Source organism: Psittacula echo (genome assembly GCF_963264785.1).
Source record: "Psittacula echo genome assembly, chromosome: Z".
NCBI classification, from domain to species: Eukaryota; Metazoa; Chordata; class Aves; order Psittaciformes; family Psittacidae; genus Psittacula; species Psittacula echo.
In genome coordinates, this window is record NC_137742.1 from 81222785 (window position 1) to 81242134 (window position 19350).

The window sequence follows — 19350 nt, forward strand, 5'->3', positions numbered from 1 at the left end:
TCGCATTATTTTCAGAGTGGGCTTTATACTTTTAAAACAGTTCCTGGTTTGTCATTCAGGTTTATGCCTCCTCAGTATTAAGATACACCCTCTTAGTTTTGTGACATTGACGTTTTCATATATTGTTGCTCACCTGATGCAAGTGTGAACAATTGCTGCCTAGATGGGGTAACTAGACAATAAGAGGGGAACATTCTTTAGTTTAAGACTCCTACTCAACATATATATCCCTGAGCTTTCTAGTCCTGTCAGTTATAACCAAGCCATTAAGTTAAACCGTGCTGAATTCAGAAAAAGGTGCTACCCGAAACCTGTCAAGGTAATTGTTCTTCTTTTTCCTCTGACGTAGGAGTGCTTTGTGTCAAATAAACATTTTGTAAGTGTTCCACCATAACTTTCTCCTCATCTTCAAGATCTGCACCTTCTTTCATCTCCCACCTAAAAGAAAGAGAACATCTTAAAATTTTTAATGTGTTTTAAACCAGTCTTTAGAGCAAGCAAGTCAATACAAAACTGAATCATAGAATATATAACTCCCCAAATTCTTTCCCCACACAACTGGCATGGCCAATTGAAACAAATTGTCCACACCACCAAATAAAATCTCACATTTATTGTGATAGTACTTTATTTTTCTTGTCACACATGTTGGTAGATGTGGAAACGCTGTAAAAATAGCAGAGAAAAATTGGAAGAGCTAGCAAGCATTTTGGAAGCTTAGCATGTGCTCTCAACACTCCATAGATTTGTAGTGAAAACTCAAACACCACATGATGACCAGCCCAAATATTTAATGTGAATGGTCATCATTTTCTCTCAGTGACAATACTATATTACAAAACACCACAAAACTGGCTGGCTCATTATTTCGTCAATCATCAGGTATACCTATCATACCAAGAAATAAATAACATATCAGATTCTTCCCTTTCTCCATGTGAATACTGAGTTCTAGTTTAGGATAAGGTCCTAATACGATTAAATCTGAAAAACTGAAAAAGTAAAACAATATGGAGACAATTTTGTTTTTCTTTAGTAGCTGAGTAAATATAAACCCTTAAAAGTCACACAGGATTCCTTTGCAGAAAATCAGGATAACAATTGCATAAATAATGCCGATATATAGTTAGCTAAACTTTGTATCATTGTAAGTATGCCTGTGTAATCCGACACTCTCTTACAAATTTTGTGGATTTTAAGAGTTTGCTATCCCTTTAATATATCTCTTTCTGTTCTAAGTAGATAGTAAAGTGTAGGTTCCCAGTTCAGACCAGCTGAAGACAAAAGGTAAAGCATGAATACTGAATATAGAAATAATATTTTCAAGTATTAAATCCAGTGGATATAAATGAGCATAGGATGATCCTGTAAAGTAGGAGAGATGTAGAGGAGCATCAGAACAAAGACTGGTTTTATGAAACTAATGTCAGGAGCAATACTTTAGTCCTGTCCCCACATTTCTTAGGTCTTCATTCAGACTGCTGAAACCAGAAGCCATATACAAGTTTAGATTGGTGAATAAACCAAATGTAATACAGAATGGTGAGAGTTCATCATATGTGCAAAAGAGGACAATCGATACTTGCAATAAAGCGTGGTGTGTACTTTTTGTAACTGTGTTTAAAAGCTTGCTAAAACCAGAAAAAGAACAAGTGCTCTGTAGTACAATCTGATCATTAAAACACAGTCGGGAAAAATACATTCAATGAACATATATGAATTAGCATATATCCATCATACTTTTACCTTAAAAACTGAATCTGACAACCCACGTTATTGCCTGAATTGAAGAAGTATCAGAACAAACAAAGCATACTATGAATAAAATTATAAACACTATGTCAATGATAAGAGTTTTGCAGCAATTTGCAGCAATTCCACTCATGTACAACCACTATCATACTTAGCCTGACCTGATTATTAACATTAGATAAAATTAATTGTTACTATATCCATCTGCTTCATTCTCTGTATTATGATATGTTTATAAAATCTGGCTACATGAGCCCTCAGCATGGTTACTTCTGCAAGCATCCCAGGGTGAATGCTGTCAAACAGGGTAACCAGTTTCCCTTTTTCCTTTTGCTAATGGACCAAGGAGCCTCTCCAAAGCCAGGAAGAAATTGTACAAGCTTTAATTTGAATTTATGGTCCTCAGAGTCATTCCAAACCACCACTTCACCAATTGAATTGATTCATTTTAATTAATTTGATTTGTTGCATATTTTTGAGTAGAGGAGCTTTTTGCTTAGAAAGATGACAACTGAAAATGCTAAATGAAATACATTCAAAACAGTTATTGCTGGAGGTGTAACACAGAAATCTAGCACACTTGGCTAAAGGAAGCTTAATAATAAATCAGCAGATTCCTTTTAAAGATAGTGACTTCATACTTGTCAGCACATTTCATTGAAACTTGAAAGTTAGTGTTGGTAAAAATCTTCAATGTCATCCAGTTTGGACACCCTTTAGTGTTAACTTTATATCAAGTTATTACTAATACATTGCATTATCATTTTAGCAAAAAGTAGTCTATTTTTAAAGCATTTAAGCAGGTCCAATGGGGATAAGAATGTCTTCTATGCATTCACTTAACAGGATCCATGAATGATCTATGAAATGAGCTTGACAAACACCTGGTCCCTCATCTAGTGTAGAAATTTTCCCACTGATAGGCCTAAAGTCTGAGAACAATATTGTTTTCTAAAAGACTACTAGACAGTAAACAAGAAGGCTACAGCATATCTTTGCTCTCCTAAATGGGATGGGAAATCAGCTGTTTGAGTTCAAATGGAAAAAGAATCAATATTTGCTATTCAAAAATTTGTCCAAAATGGAACATATTTTTACTAGCATATCTAAAATGTGTCACAGTTGTTTTGGCAATAGTAATTAGTACAAATCCAACTAGCCAGTTCAAGAAATGTGAATGAAATTATCATCCTGAATTACTTTCAAAATGCAATCTTCATCAGTTGAACAGCCAACCTGCACACGTCTGTTCTTTCAAATTATTAGTAGTGTAGCTCTTAGAGAAAATTTCCAAATACATAGGTGGCATGTATTTTTAGTCTGTCTGTGTCTTGGAAGATTAAATAAAATCCGCATTTCAAAAGGGTATTGGAATTATTTGATCCTATCCATCACATCACTGTCTACATTTTGCTTAGAGTTCATATGAGCCCAACTTTCTGTATATACTTCAGAGTTAAAGAGAAAGCATATGTTTAGAATAAAATCACCTTTGTAATTTTTAGGGTAGGATTGCAAGTATTCAGGCCAGTACTACTTGTACACTTACAGAATTAAATGTTCAAAAAGAATTTGAAATTTAATTAACAGTAGTTAATTAAATATGAAACGTTAAGAGTCACACAGTACTCCCTTGCAGAAAATCAGGATAATAAATGCAGAAATACTGCTGATACATAGTCAGCTAAACTCTGTATCACTCTAATTATGCCTACATAATATGTTCACCTGAACTGCTGAAAACCTTTTCTCTGTATGCTGTTCCTTTCTGTGTCGCAGGAGGCTGACCAAAGGGTAAAAAAAAACCCCATTAGCAGTAAACTTTTTTTTTCAGACAGATAGAGCAAAACAGGTCAGCACAGATAAATACAGGAATCACAAGTTTTCTGCTGGTCAGTCTAGACTTTAGATCATGAGGTCAAAGAGGATAACTAGCACTCGGAGGGCTTCTGGTTCTTCTCATAAATAAGATGCAAGAGGAGGCAGAAGTCTTGTCTTGCGCATCCACAAGGTAACAAAGTGCAAGGGGAGAAATATTCAGTGCCCTAAGAAGATCCAATAATTCCAGCTGTCTGCATGTGCTATCCTTGCTTATAATTAACACCAACATATCCATTTATATAAATGGGTATACAGGACTATGTTTTGTGATACTCTTGTCTCTCCACTATATTGAATTATAAAAGGTAAAGAAACAGTAAATGTGTTTGCAAAGATACAGAGAAAAATCTTCTGTGCATCTGCTAAAAAGCATGCTGGACATTTTAGCAGGGCTGGCTTTAATACAGGGTAATACATTTGCTGCTTTGATTTTCTGTTACAGTATTGCATAAATTTTGTAAATTGTAGATATATTCCTATGAAGGCACTTTTTAAAAGCCGTAATAGGGACTATATATTACATTTAGCTGCTTGTTACAGATCAAAAGGAAGTATATGCATTTCATAGCAAAGTTGAAGTATATTAAATCAGAAATAAAATACATACAGTAATATGCATATAGGGATTACCCAAAGTGACACAGATTTTACCTGTAGCAGATTGCCACATTTTAAGAAGTTCCATTAAGAAGTTTACTTTAATAGCTACTCTTTGATTAGTTAGTAAGGTTGTTTATTACAGTTCATCAGTTATAACAAGGATGTAAAAACTAAAGGAAAAAATTATGTAAAAAATTACAAGCAATAATAAAAGTGAACAAAATTGAAATAAAATCTACGAGTACTTTTCAACTCAGAATTCTTTTCACTTTTAGAAATCTACTTATTAATATATTTGAGAGATTAACCATACCCTTTCCTAAAGCTTGTACAAAACAATGTCTAAAAGTGAACAGTTTATAGAAGGGGTCACTCTAATATAATTTTATAGTGGGATTTTATGTATTGCTAGTAGTGCTTGTGTAGTATTTTTAAATCTATTGCATTCCTTAAGGTCCTGAAAAATGTCACATAATGCATAACTTTATAGAAGGAAGGAAAAAAAAGAAATAAATGCCATCTTTGTTATTTCCTATGAAGTAGATAATGTCTTAGATCTTCTTGCAGGGAAGTGTTGGCAAATGATGAAACTATAACTGTATAGCTGTATATTAGATAGCTGAAAATATGCATTTCCGTACTGAATAATAGCTGTACTTAACAGTTGCTATGCATCAAACACCAGCAATGTATTTGATACTGTGCTAAGATGTCATAATTCACATCTAACCTAAATCAAAGTGACATTCAAACATCTTAACATGGGTAAATATTCAGAATTCAAGCACCACAAGCTCTTAAGATTACCTAGTTTTAATGTGGTGAATTACCACTGGAAAACTTCACTATTTTTAAGAGGAATTTTAATAAAAACAGTGAGCCTGAGAAGAGAAAGTCCCTTTTTGCCAAGTATTGTATAAGAAGGCAAACGTGGGAAAAGAATACAAAAAAAGGTGCTTAAACTTATGTTGCATTCCCTTTAAATCTTTATGTGACTTTAGAGTCATTTAATGTAATTTACAGGAAATATTTTCCACATACATTCAATTTCTCCAATAATAGAATCATAGAATCATAGAATAGTTAGGGTTTGAAAGGACCTTAGGATCATCTAGTTCCAACGCCCCTGCCATGGGCAGGGACACCTCACACTAAACCATGCCACCCAAGGCTTCGTCCAACCTGGCCTTGAACACCGCAACGGACGGAGCATTCACAGCCTCCCTGGGCAACCCATTCCAGTGCCTCACCACAGTATCACAGTATCACAGTATGCTAGAGATTGGAAGGGACCTCAAAAGATCATCTAGTCCAATCCCCCTGCCAGAGCAGGAATACCTAGATGAGGTTACACAGGAATGTGTCCAGGCAGGTTTTGAATGTCTCCAGAGAAGGAGACTCCACAACCCCCCTGGGCAGCCTGTTCCAGTGTTCCGTCACCCTCACTGAGAAGAAGTTTCTTCTCAAATTTAAGTGGAACCTCTTGTGTTCCAGTTTGTACCCATTACCCCTTGTCCTATCATTGTTTGCCACTGAGAAAAGCCTGGCTCCATCCTCATGACACTCCCCCTTTATATATTTATATACACTAATAAGGTCACCCCTCAGTCTCCTCTTCTCCAAACTATAGAGACCCAGCTCCCTCGGCCTTTCCTCATAAGGGAGATGCTCCACTCCCTTAATCATCTTAGTTGCCCTGCGCTGGACTCTCCCCAGCAGGTCCCTGTCCTTCTTGAACTGAGGGGCCCAGAACTGGACACAATATTCCAGATGCGGTCTCACCAGGGCAGAGTAGAGGAGAAGGAGGACCTCTCTTGACCTACTGACCACCCCCCTTCTAATACACCCCAGGATGCCATTGGCCTTCTTGGCCACAAGGGCACAGTGCTGGCTCATGGTCATCCTGCCGTCCACTAGCACCCCCAGGTCCCTCTCCCCTACACTGCTCTCTAACAGGTCGTTCCCCAACCTATACTGGAACCTGGGGTTGTTCCTGCCCAGATGCAGGACTTTACACTTTCCCTTGTTATATTTCATCAGGTTACTCCCTGCCCAACTCTCCAGCCTGTCCAGGTCTCGCTGGATGGCAGCACAGCCTTCTGGCGTGTCAGCCACTCCTCCCAGCTTATTGTCATCAGCAAACTTGCTGATAGTACACTCAATTCCCTCATCTAAATCATTGATGAAGATATTGAATAATACTGGTCCCAGTGCTGACCCTTGAGGCACTCCACTAGATACAGGCCTCCAACTTGACTCCTCCCCATAGACTACAACTCTCTGGCTTCTCTCCTTCAGCCAGTTCACAGTCCACCTCACTACCTGATCATCCAGACCACACTTCCTCAATTTAGCTATGAGCATTCAATAACTCTGCCATCTCTGTATCTTCTGTCACCAGGGCACCCATCCCGTTCACCAGTGGGCCTACCTTGCCTCTGGTGTTAGTTTTATCAGCTATGTATTTGAAAAAGCCCTTTCTGCTGTCCTTGACCCCTCTCGCCAGATTTAATTCTAAGGGGGCCTTAGCCATCATAGCTGCCTTCCTACATCCTCTAGCAGCAGCCTTATATTCCTCCCAAGTGGCCAGCCCCTCTTTCCATGACCTGTAAACTCTCCTCTTCCACTTGAGCATACCCAGCAGTTCCTTATTTAGCCACGCAGGTCTCCTGGCCCTCTTCCTTGACTTCCTACGCGTCGGGATGCTCTGCTCTTGAGCTCGGAATAAGCAATTCTTGAATGTCAACCAACTATCTTGGGCCTCTTTACCTTTAAGCAGCCTTGCCCATGGGATTTCCCCTAGCAGTTGCTTGAAAAGGCCAAAGTTTGCCCTGCTAAAGTCCAGGGTTGCAATTCCACTTGCTATTGTACTGGTCCTACCACACAAGATCCTGAATTCCACCATCTCGTGGTCGCTGCAACCAAGGCAGCCCTCAACCTTTACTGCTTCGACCAGACCCTCCTTGTTAGTGAGGATGAGATCCAGCAGCGCTTCTCTCCTGGTTGGCTCATCCACCATTTGCATGAGGAAGTTATCATCCATGCACTGGAGGAACCTCCTGGACTGTGGCTGGGTTGCTGAGTAATCCTTCCAGCAAACATCAGGGAAGTTAAAATCCCCCACGATGACCACGGCCTGTGACTGTGAGGCCACTCTCAGCTGCCCGTAGAAGGCCTCATCAACTTCCTCACCCTGATCTGGTGGCCTGTAACAGACACCCACAACAGTATCGCCCCTGCCAGCCTGCCCCTTAATTCTCACCCACAGACTCTCAACTCGCTCGTCCTCTGTCCCTGGACAGAACTCAGTACACTGTAGCTGCTCTCGCACATAAAGAGCAACCCCACCACCCCACCTGGCTGGCCTGTCTTTCCTGAAAAGGACATAGCCCTCCATGACTATATTCCAGTCATGTGAGCTGTCCCACCATGTCTCTGTAATTGCCACCAGATCATAATCTCCTGACTTAACACAGGTCTCCAACTCCTCCTGCTTATTTCCCATGCTGCATGCATTGGTGTACAGGCACCACCCTAACAGTAAAGAATTTCTTCCTTATATCCAATCTAAACTTCCCCTGTTTAAGTTTTAACCCGTTACCCCTTCTCCTATCAATACAGTCCCTGATGAATAGTCCCTCCCCAGCATCTTTGTAGGGCCCTTTCAGATACTGGAAGGCTGCTATGAGGTCTCCATGCAGCCTTCTCTTCTCCAGGATGAACAGCCCCAACTTTCTCAGCCTACCTTCATACGGGAGGTACTCCAGTCCCCTGATCATCCTCGTGGCCCTCCTCTGGACTTGTTCCAACAGTTCCATGTCCTTTCTATGTTGAGAACACCAGAACTGCACCCAGTACTCCAAGTGAGGTCTCACAAGACCAGAGTAGAGGGGCAGGATCACCTCCTTCGACCTGCTGGTCACGCTCCTTTTGATGCAGCCCAGGATATGGTTGGCTTTCTGGGCTGCGAGCGCATACTGCCGGCTCATGTTCATTTTCTCATCAACCAACACCCCCAAGCCCTTCTCTGCAGGGCTGCTCTGAATCTCTTCTCTGCCCAACCTGTAGCTGTGCCTGGGATTGCTCCAATCCAGGTGTAGGACCTCACACTTGGCATGGTTAAACTTCATCAGCTTGGCATCAGCCCACCTCACAAGCGTGTTGAGGTCCCTCTGGATGGCATCCCTTCCCTCCGGCGTATCAACCGAACCACACAGCTTGGTGTCATCGGCAAACTTGCTGAGGGCACACTCAATCCCACTGTCCATGTCACTGACAAAGATGTTGAACAAGACCGGTCCCAACACCGATCCCTGAGGGACACCACTCACTACTGGTCTCCAGCCGGACATGGAGCCATTGACCACAACTCTTTGCGTGCTGCCATCCAGCCAGTTCTTTATCCACCATGTGGTCCATCCATCAAATTGATGTCTCGCCAATTTAGAGACAAGGATGTCATGTGGGACAGTGTCGAATACTTTGCAAAGTCCAGATAGATGACGTCAACTGCTCTGCCCCTGTCCATCAGCTCCGTAGCCCCATCATAGAAGGCCACCAGACTGGTCAGGCAAGATTTCCCCTCAGTGAAGCCATGCTGGCTGTCACCAACCACCTCCTTGTTTTTCATGTGCCTTAGCATGCCTTCCAGGAGAATCTGCTCCAAGATTTTGCCAGGCACAGAGGTGAGACTGACTGGTTTGTAATTCCCTGGGTCATCCATTTTCCCCTTCTTGAAAATGGGGGTTATATTTCCCTTTTTCCAGTTGTGGTGAACTTCACCTGACTGCCATGATTTTTCAAATATGATAGCCAGTGGCTTAGCAACTTCATTCACCAGCTCCTTCAGGACCCGCGGATGGATTTCATCAGGTCCCATGGACTTGTGTACATTTAGGTTTTTAAGATGGTCTCCAACCAGATCCTCTCCTACAGTGGGCCTAGGGTCTTCATTCTCACAGTCCCTGCATCCGCCTTCCAAAACTTGGGTGGTGCGGTCAGAGGTTTTGCCAGTGAAGATCGAGGCAAAGAAGTCATTAAGAACCTCAGCCTTCTCCAAATCCAGGGTAGCCAGTTCTCCCAATATCTTCCGGAGGGGCCCTACATTGTCCCTAGGCTGGTTTTTTTCACTATTTACCTATAGAGTCCCTTCCTGTTATCCTTAACATCCCTAGCCAAGTTTAATTCTAACTGGGCCTTAGCTTTCCTAACCAAGTCCCTAGCTTCCCGGACAACATCCCTGTATTCTTCCCAGGCCGCCTGTCCTTGCTTCCACCTTCTATAAGCCTCTTTTCTCCTTTGAATTTTCCTGAGCAGCTCCTTATCCATCCAAGGAGGTCTCCTGGCCCTCCTGCTGCACTTCCTTCTAGTTGGGATGCAACACTCATGAGCTTGTAGCAGGTGATCCTTGAATAACAACCAACGGTCCTGGGCCCCCCTGCCCTCTAGGGCTATATCCCATGGAACCTTACTAAGCAGGCTCCTGAAGAGGCCAAAGTCTGCTCTCTTGAAGTCCAGGGCAGTGAGCTTACTGCACGCTCTTCTCACTGTCCCGAGGATCTTGAATTCGACCATCTCATGATTGCTGCATCCAAGGCTGCCCTGGAGCGTCACATTTCCAACCAGCCCTTCCCTGTTGGTGAGCATGAGGTCAAGCATGGCACCTCTCCTTTTCGGCTCCTCTATTACTTGCAGAAGGAAGTTGTCTTCCACACAATCGAGGAATCTCCTGGATTGCTTGTGCCAGGCTGTACCTTCACTCCAACAGATGTCAGGGTGGTTGAAGTCCCCCATGAGAACAAGGGCCTGTGAGCGTGAGGCTGTTCCTATCTGCCTGTAGAGTGCTTCATCCACAGATTCCTCTTGATCAGGCGGGCTGTAACAGATCCCCACAGTAACGTCCCCCATAGCTGTTCTCCCTTTAACCTTGACCCACAAACTCTCTGTCGACTGCTCACCCATTCCCAGACACAGTTCCATACTCTTCAGCCTATCCCTAACATAAATAGCAACTCCCGCTCCCCGCCTGCCGGGCCCGTCTTTTTTGAAGAGCTTTTAGCCTTCCATTCCAACACTCCAGTCATAGGAGCCATCCCACCATGTTTCTGTGATGCCTATTATATCAAACCCCCGTAGACGTGCACACATCTCTAATTCCTTTTGTTTGTTCCCCATGCTACAGGCATTTGTATAAAGGCATCTGAGCCGAGCTCCAAATGAAGCCGGCTCATTGGCTGGAGTGGCTGGAATATCTCTACATTGCTCCCAACTGTTTTGCTGTAATTTTCAAACTTCTGTCTAAATGCATTAATTTATAAATAACACTGTAAACTGAAGGAGGCAAAAGAAAGCAAGAGTTTGTGCATAATAAACTAATTGGTGCAATCTTCTGAAATTGAGATGAAATTCATCCCATTGTTTAGTAGGTGCAGATTTTCTGCAGGGGACTTAACCCTAATGTGCACTGCCAGCTGTGGCATGTTCTCTTACATTCTGTGCTTGCAGCTGTGGAGCCCTCCCAGTTCAGCTGGTCCTGGGGTCCCTTTCTGTTTAAAGAGTATTTTTCATGGGGAAGTATTTCTTGCAGCATTTTAAACTTGGGTAGACTTGAAACGATCGTATTTTCTCCAGAAGACATCTTCATACTTGCCCTTACGCCTGCTCCTTGGAGAGTATAATTTTAATAAACATTATTAGTGGCTTTATGAACATGAGAATGACCATTTTTTTACCAGCCATTGACAGAAAGAGGAAAAGTGACAAAGCAGGTATGAAGCAGACAAATGTTTTTGCATTTTGTTTTTGCCTTCTGCAAACTCCACCCTACTCATAGGCCATCATCTCACGTCCTGTTCTCATACAGGACCTTTACTGCATTCAAACATCTTTGGCTGAAGCAATCATTATGCCTTTGTGCTGGAGTATACTGATATATTTATACCTGAGATGGAAAGTGATAGAGTTTGGTATTTTTGTACAGTTCTCAAGATTTCTTATGATAAATCAGTATGTTCGAATTTCCATGTATTTTTTTATTTTCAATAAAAAATAAACTTACACATTTAAATGTCATGGAATACTGCCAGTAAAGTCAGTAGTGTTCTTTTACATTGAGCTGCAACTGGTAGAGAAATGATGCAGTTAAATAAAATATAATATCTTGCTACTAGCTCTTGGAGCATTTTAATGAATTACCTTTTGCTTCCTGAAGTTCATGAGTAACACAGCTGTGGATTAAGCTCTTGCAAGCAGTGACATATTTGTTCTATCAATGTCCAGCATGTTATAATTCACCACAAGACAAGAAATCTTAGCATCTGCTACCTCATTTGCCATTTTTAGGTAATAGAAGAATATAAATTTCTGTAAATTCACTTAATATTTCAGTTATAAATACTTTTTTTTTTTTTTTTAACATGAGAAATCATAGATCAGGAAACGCATTTATATCAGTGTTAGACAGCAGCTAAATCCAATGTTTGTCCATAGTCTCAAGTCCTGAAAAATCTTTCAGTTTCTATGCGGGGCAATATTTTACTTTTTTTCTAATGGTAATATTAAACTAAAAGGTAAGTCTGTGGTAGTTTAATCAGATTGCATTTGATTAAAAGTATTTAGTTAGGATTATAACTAACATTTTAACTCCTTAAATACTAACCGTTCAAAAAATGTCCACTTTGTTTCAGTCATTTGTGTAATAACGTTATCTGATTTTTTAATCTGTCTTTAATCCATCTACTAAACACATACTCCCTTGAAAAACAGTAAAAAAAGGGGGGGCCAGGCAGCCATCAAATATGCAGCTACTGCACTATTGAACAAGGAACAAACACTGCATGTAAAGGTTCTGGTAGTGATATCTACCCTGAAATCACCCAACTGGGACAACATCTCTATGTCTACCTAACACAAAATGGTTCATTTGTTTTTATTCATCCAAAATAATCAATCCTCCCCTGTATTGGTAAGTTGTATTGCTTTCAGGACAGTCTATGTGAAAATCAGTGTTCATCATATTCAGAAATAAATAAAACCTGAAAACGTCAGTACAATTTTGCCAAATTCCTCTCTTACATATACACAAACATCAGGAGAAATGCCCTCCTAGAGTTTTACCAATGAATAAAATAAAATTTATTTACTAGAGGATATGCAGGAAGACACCATGAGAATTATTATTTATGTTTTTAATTATCTATATGCCATTACAATGGGAATGAGGAAAAAAAATAAAGCAAGACAGAGCTCTGAGGGACGAACAGAGTTATGCTCCTAATTCCAAACAGCAAGCCAAAAGAAGAAACAGTATTTCGATCTACTGCAGATATCAGTACATGGGAAACATTGTAGAAACTATGCCATCAGCAGAGAAGAGAATGAAGCTCTGAATCACAGGTTAACCTGTCCCAGCTATGAAGTTAAGACATTATAAGGATATTTAAGAAGTTTTGAACTGAAATAGAAACTGCAGAAGTGTTGGAATGAAACGATGGAAGACACTTTTCCAGGGCAAGAACACAGCTACAAAGGATGTTATCGAGGGCAGAGGAAGGCAACACAGAAAAATTTTTAGAAACTTTCCAGCTGCAATGAGGAAGGAGAGGCAGTATTTACCCAGCCTCCCTGTTACTGGGGGCTATCACACATCCCATATTTGAAAATCTAACTTTTTTTGTTCATAATTCTAACACAACAGAAAATTGGAAAGGTCTACAACCTCAACATTTCAGTTGGTTCTTTTTTAAAAAAAATCAGTAAGATAAATTTCCATTTTTCAGTGCATTCTTACAAGTCTTTCTTAACTGCAGAGCTTTAAATAATGGACATTTGAGAGAATTCAGCTCACACTGACCTAGGTTTGCTGAAGCTGTCACCATATCTTATTCTGCAGATACTCCAGTTTGTTAGGTTTCTGTGGCAGCAGGATGTCCTCTTGCATTTTATTTTCAGGTTTCTGAGATTTGAAGTACCCCATGAGAACAAGGGCCTGTGAGCGTGAGACTGTTCTTATCTGCCTATAGAGCACTTCATCCACAGATTCCTCTTGATCAGGCAGTCTGTAACAGATCCCCACAGTAATGTCCCCCATAGCTGTTCTCCTTTTAACCTTGACCCACAAACTCTCTGTCGACTGCTCACCCGTCCCCAGACAGAGTTCCATAATCTCCAGTATAACCATGTCTCCTTCACACCCATAGGAACCTGAGAAGGCAGCCTCACCAAAGGAGACATTACCCCAACATTAGTGCTGTTCCTTATGGCATAGTTGTCCCTTCTTGTGCAGCTGCAGTTGCATCTTGCCATGACTACTACACATTTGTGTAACTAAACATGGCATTGTTGTATATTTCTATGTGGCATGACAGAGTGTTGTAGATAAATGTTAGTGACAGCTCTCTGTGTGAGCTGCTCCCTGCTCTCTTGCGTGGTACTGGCTCAAGTGAAGGAGGCCATAGCTCCTCTGATGTGGGCAGGCTTTAAGTTTCTCAGATAACTTTAATGTTGGTATTTTACACATTCTAAACCTTCAGCTTGCAATTTGAATTATCTTTGAAGATAGTACATTCATACACTGTCTTAAAAGTCAAGAGTGCCTTATTGAAAATGCTGACAATCCAATACAGAATATCACAAGATGGTACACAAGTAGAACCACAATACAGGGAATATAATCCCAATATTATGTGTAAATAAAACCACACGGTATTTTTATCCTAAAGCGGTATTAAAAGGACTACCTACATATATTTCAATATAATCCAGCTGCCACTGGAATGTACCTATTTCACTCCTGGCTGGTATATTTTCTGGCATGACCACATGGTTTTCAGTAAGGCTGCCCAGGAAGGTGTAGTCAGTCAGGGAAGGCTTGGTGGTGTGGGAAGTGGGTTTTCTGGGTGTTCTGGCCTCCTGCCCTGCTCACAGCTTTGGGGGAGGAAAATTCCCTTTAGACAACAGCGGTCACAGGCCTTCTGCCATGTGTCAAATGCTCCTATTAGTGAATAAAAGCCCCCTTAACTTCCCAAGGCTTTGGATGAGCCCGTAGGAACAACATCCAACAACTTCACCCAAGTCACTTGTATGCTGAGAAAAGGAAGGACATTGCCTTTACATGACTTTGTCCATGCAAATTATCCCTATGTAGAAAAATCAAAGTGATTATAACTTTGATTGACGTTTTTAACGTTGATTAAGTCCCTGCCCTTTGTACACACCGCCCATCGCTAATACCGATTGGATGGTTTAGTGAGGTCCTCAGATCGGCCCCGGCGGGGTCGGCCACGGCCCCGCCGGAGCGTCGAGAAGACTTGACTATCTAGAGGAAGTAAAAGTCGTAACAAGGTTTCTGTAGGTGAACCTGCGGAAGGATCATTATATAATTTTTGGTGATGGAACACTGGAACAGGCTGCCCAGGGAGGTTGTGGAGTCTCCTTCTCTGGAGACATTCAAAACCCGCCTGGACACATTCCTGTGTAACCTTATCTAGGTGTTCCTGTTCTGGCAGGGGGATTGGACTAGATGATCTTTTGAGGTTCCTTCCAATCTCTAACATACTGTGATACTGTGATACTGTGATACTTTTGTAATAGCTAAAATACTGCAGTAAACTGGCCAATACCAGGCACCTGTACTTCACATCAGTACTTTATTTCCCTTTCTGACACTTCCAGGGTGAAGTGATCCCTCCAGTAAAGAACAGCATGTGAGTACTGCCTGTATGTCTTTTCCTATAGAAAATGGATGATAGCATAACAAAATCTACAATCATGTTTTTCAGTTCTGAAGAGCATTCTTGAAAGGCCACTGTATGGCATCTGTGCACTATATGGCCTGACCATTAATGGCTAATACTGAGTCAGGATGAACTCTTTAATGGTAGAGACTGGGAAAGAATATACCCAAAATAAAACAAAATATGAGATGAAAAAAGAATTTAACAAGCCCAGAAGCCTAGCAGCTGCTTTTTTTTTTATTTTCAAAACTTAGTAACTGGTTGTACAACCTTGTCTTACTCTCCCTGAGGATTACTGGGGTCAGACTGAAAATGCACCAACCAACTGATGCATCCCAAAGAAGAATCAGAAAATCTGGAGGTAAAAATCTACATAGCCTAACAAATCAATTTTAGGCTAGCAAATAGTTGAATAGGCAAATACAGAGAAGGACATGAAGATACATAAACAGGATCCCTATCCACAGTGTGTTTCGCTGTTTGTCATTTAGTTATTTCACTCCTGTATTGCAACCCTTTACAAAAAGGTTAATGCAAAGTAAGTAAATAAATAGTTCATGTTTGGAGCTGAAAAATTAGTAATTTTCCCCACTTCATTCCATGCAAGGTAATATTGCTATACCAGCATTAACTAATACAACCAGAAATAAGAAAGCCACAAAGGCTAAGAAAATAAAGGTGAGTGAAAAGACTGAAATTATTGGAAATCAGTCATGCAACCAACGTCTTGCAGCCAAGGTAAAGGCAAGAACTGGAAGAAATTCCCCAATAGCTCTCCTGAATAAATTGAGAAGAGCTTTCCTTTCTCTGCTAAGCTCAGGTCCACTCCTTACACTGTTGTTAACTGGAGAAAGATGTATAAACAAAGGCAATTTTCTATGGCTTTGACCCATTACAAAGACTGCTGACTCTACAGAATGGCACACTGAGCTCTGGTATGTAAACTGATCTTGAGAAAAGCATCTATAAAATGTTAATTTTGTAAATCTGCGCATTAAATATTTAAGATCATGTTGATTAATGAACTTACTCAACATGCATACGCATGGAAATCTTTTAACTTTAAATAGTGTTTACTATATTTCAAGATACATATTTAGAATAGTTGTTAAATAGGGGATTGATTAAACAGAAATACTACATGATGAAATGTCTTAATATAACTCATATTTACTGTGGCTTTTTTCCACTCCTCAATACCTTGAAAGTTAAATACTACTGTACAAATATTGTTTTAAAGATTCATACAGTAGAATAATTTAAGTATAATACTGGCTTTTCTAATGCAAGCAGTGATTGAGGAATTTTCCTCTGCTTAACATGAATACTGAAGGAGTTGGCCTATTACATTATTTTTAATTAATCTGTTAGTGTTGCGATAGCCAAAAACACATGGTACAAAAAGAAAAAAACAAACATGAATATAATATGCTAAAACTTAAAATTCTCTGAGCATACTATATCTAATATCAATTTTGTATGTCTTCCAGTGAGGATTTAGTTAATTGACAAGCAGGTTATTTAGAATAACATTTGGCAAATTACTTGCCAAACTTTCTACTGGCATTGTTTTGTAAGGTACATAAGCTAAGGATGGCATTATCCACACAGATGATGCAAAAAGACTTGCAGCTTGTTGTGTAAGATAAATATGATGTCAGGAATGGAAGTCACAAATCAGGGAGGAGATGGATGAAGAAAAAGACATGGCAGAAAGAAACAGTAACACCATGCAAACATTTGGTTGAGACATGTAGACTAAATTGAACTGCACAGGTTTGTTGTTGCTATCATCTAAATGATATTTATTCCCACTGATTTTTGGAACTGGGAACTCGCTTGGGATTACGTGCCTATATCTGCAACTAGGAACCTCATGAAAACATATGTTCGCAACTTTTTCTGACTCAGAAAACACCAACTTGGTGAACATTTTTTATGGGTGTATACTTACTTTTACATTGTTTGCACAAGGAAAACATATTTCAAAGCTACAAATCAAGTAAATACCTTCAGTTTGACAGGTTGGCCTTTGCCAGCCAGGACCAAGGCTCACATCCCTACTCTGCTGCCTTGGTCAGGAACATAGGGAGAAAAAGGGAAGATGCGCAGCACCCAACTGGACTGCAGTACAGTGATTCAGCACGGATTTTATTAACTCCTTAACACAGGAAAAAAGAAGTGCCACTGTGGGACAGTCTCTATCTTTCTAATTCAAATGACTTACAAGAGACATGCAAGAGTGATAAAGGAAGGGTCTCCTATGTACCAGTGAAACCCCCACCTGCCAGACTGCTGGCTTTGTGTCTCTGCAGAATGAACTTTGAAAGGTTTAGATTTCACCTTGATGCAGGATGGGAACATTTTCTAAATCTCAGAAATCTTCTCATGATAGAAATGTAATTTCCTCTCTTTTATCCACGAAGTGTACTGAAATCAAGCTGATAAAATCTATTTATCATCCAGACATCACATACAAAGATTGGGAAGATGCCAAAAAAACCAGATATGGGCGGAACCTACAGTATCTGGCAAAATGCCTATCACTTACTGCCATTTTCAGCAACTGAAATAGGAACCTGTAGCCTATTAACTTCTCTGCAGCTGCCTACATGTTGCGAAGAACAGGATGCTAAGCAACAGCTTTTGATCAGACCTGATTAGGATAGATCTGAGGTTGCAAAGAGTTAAAAAATGTAATAATTCATTGCCATATTCAAGCTCCTGGTAATCTACTTTTTATTTTTACAAGTCAGAAATCAGCACAAAGTTCAGGGCTTTCAGAAGGATAATTCCTGCATAAAGATCTGCCAAGAAAATAAAGAAATTTTGGATATTACAATAAATGAGACCATGACTTAGTCAAACTTAGTGCAATATTACTCTCTTTTTTGAAATTCTAATTCTCTATTTTTCTCAAGGAAAGTAGCATTCCTACTGCATATTTGTGGAGCATCATGTGAACTTTATTCTAGGATAATGTGTATTTATATATATATATATAAAATGTTGCAAATGCATCGAAATGGTTTTAATTATTCAGTATCTTTAATAGGAATGATAGATTTAGAAAATACAAAGAAATTCAGGATCATAAAACCTACAATGTCTGCTTCATCTGGCACCTGCAATCTGTTTTGTCCTAACCAGCAATTTTTCTGCTTCTGAAGTATCTGAAGTACCCATAGATAAGGCTGAAACCATAAAAGTGAGCACTGTGTACAAGTATGCTTTTTATGTCTACGTATGTTTATAGTTACTAAGTCACTTCAGATGAAGAGATGAAGTGCTTCTAATGGATACATTAAGATTTTTATGAGCATAAGAACCTTTGCAAGGTCAAGCACAAAAAGACTACAGGCCTGGCTCATTTTTATGTGATGCTTATGCAAATTGTACTTAAATAGACACCACACCTACTTCTTCTACCTTACACGTTCACCACCAATCTTTTAACATCCCTACATATGCTTCTCAGACGTATGCACACTAGCACATCAGTGTTTAAAACCCAACTGTGGTCCTGCAGAAAACAAACATATTCTTCTGCTGAAAAGACTATGATCTTTATCTTATAAAAGTTTAATACTCCATCCCTGGCAGTGTTCGACCAGACTGAACAGAGCCTTTGTGGCATGGTTTAGTATGAGGTGTCCCTGCCCATGGCACAGGGTTGGAACTAGATGATCTTAAGGTCCTTTCCAACCCTAACTATTCTATGATTCTATAACAGAGTATTTGTGTAAGATTTAATTCTCTGCCATGAAATTGCTTTTCACTGTAAAGCTGCACACCTTAAAATCCACATAGAAAATTTATTGCAAGACCAGGAGATATAGGTATCACAGAAGAGGTTAAAACTAAGCAAGTATCTGTAGAAAAAAATATGACGGAATCTGTGTAAAATGCCTTTACATAGTTTCATAAAATTGATGTAATGTCAAAATAGAGGAGGCAAGGTTTACATATATGGCATGGTATAGATTTTGCCAACCACAAATAAGCTCCTCTCCTCCTCAAATCCACATTTGCTGTAAATTCTGTGACTTGGACTGGCAGCTGTGAGAAGCCAAAATGGGAGTGACAACATCAGTGACACTGCAAAGTAGGAAAAAGGCAGAAACATGAAAACAAACACTCCTAAGCAGTTACCTTCTTTTTGGCAAAGCTGCTAGATTTGCAAGCAGAGCTATCTTGAAATATTTATAAACTAGGAATATTTACACTTGCAAAGAAACAATGTTCAACTACTTGCACAGTATAGCACCACTGGTGAAGGATAAGGGGATTTCGTTATGGAATGTATTCAATAGACATACCTCCCAAGGCTGGACTAGTACTGAGGTAAGTAAGGACTTAAGTAAGTTAAATATTTTAAAAGTTG

General features: G+C 40.0%; 1 protein-coding gene across 1 annotated transcript in view; it reads right to left on the minus strand.

The window, feature by feature from the left end:
- Positions 1 to 314: 314 nt before the first annotated feature.
- KIAA0825 overlaps positions 315 to 19350 on the minus strand; it is a gene marked incomplete at its 3' end in the record, with an annotated part of 235382 nt that continues 216346 nt past the window's right edge. Inside the window, exon 19 of the mRNA XM_080636888.1 lies at positions 315 to 438. Coding sequence (XP_080493014.1) covers positions 315 to 438 — 124 coding nt within the window. The remainder of the gene's footprint in view (positions 439 to 19350) is intronic.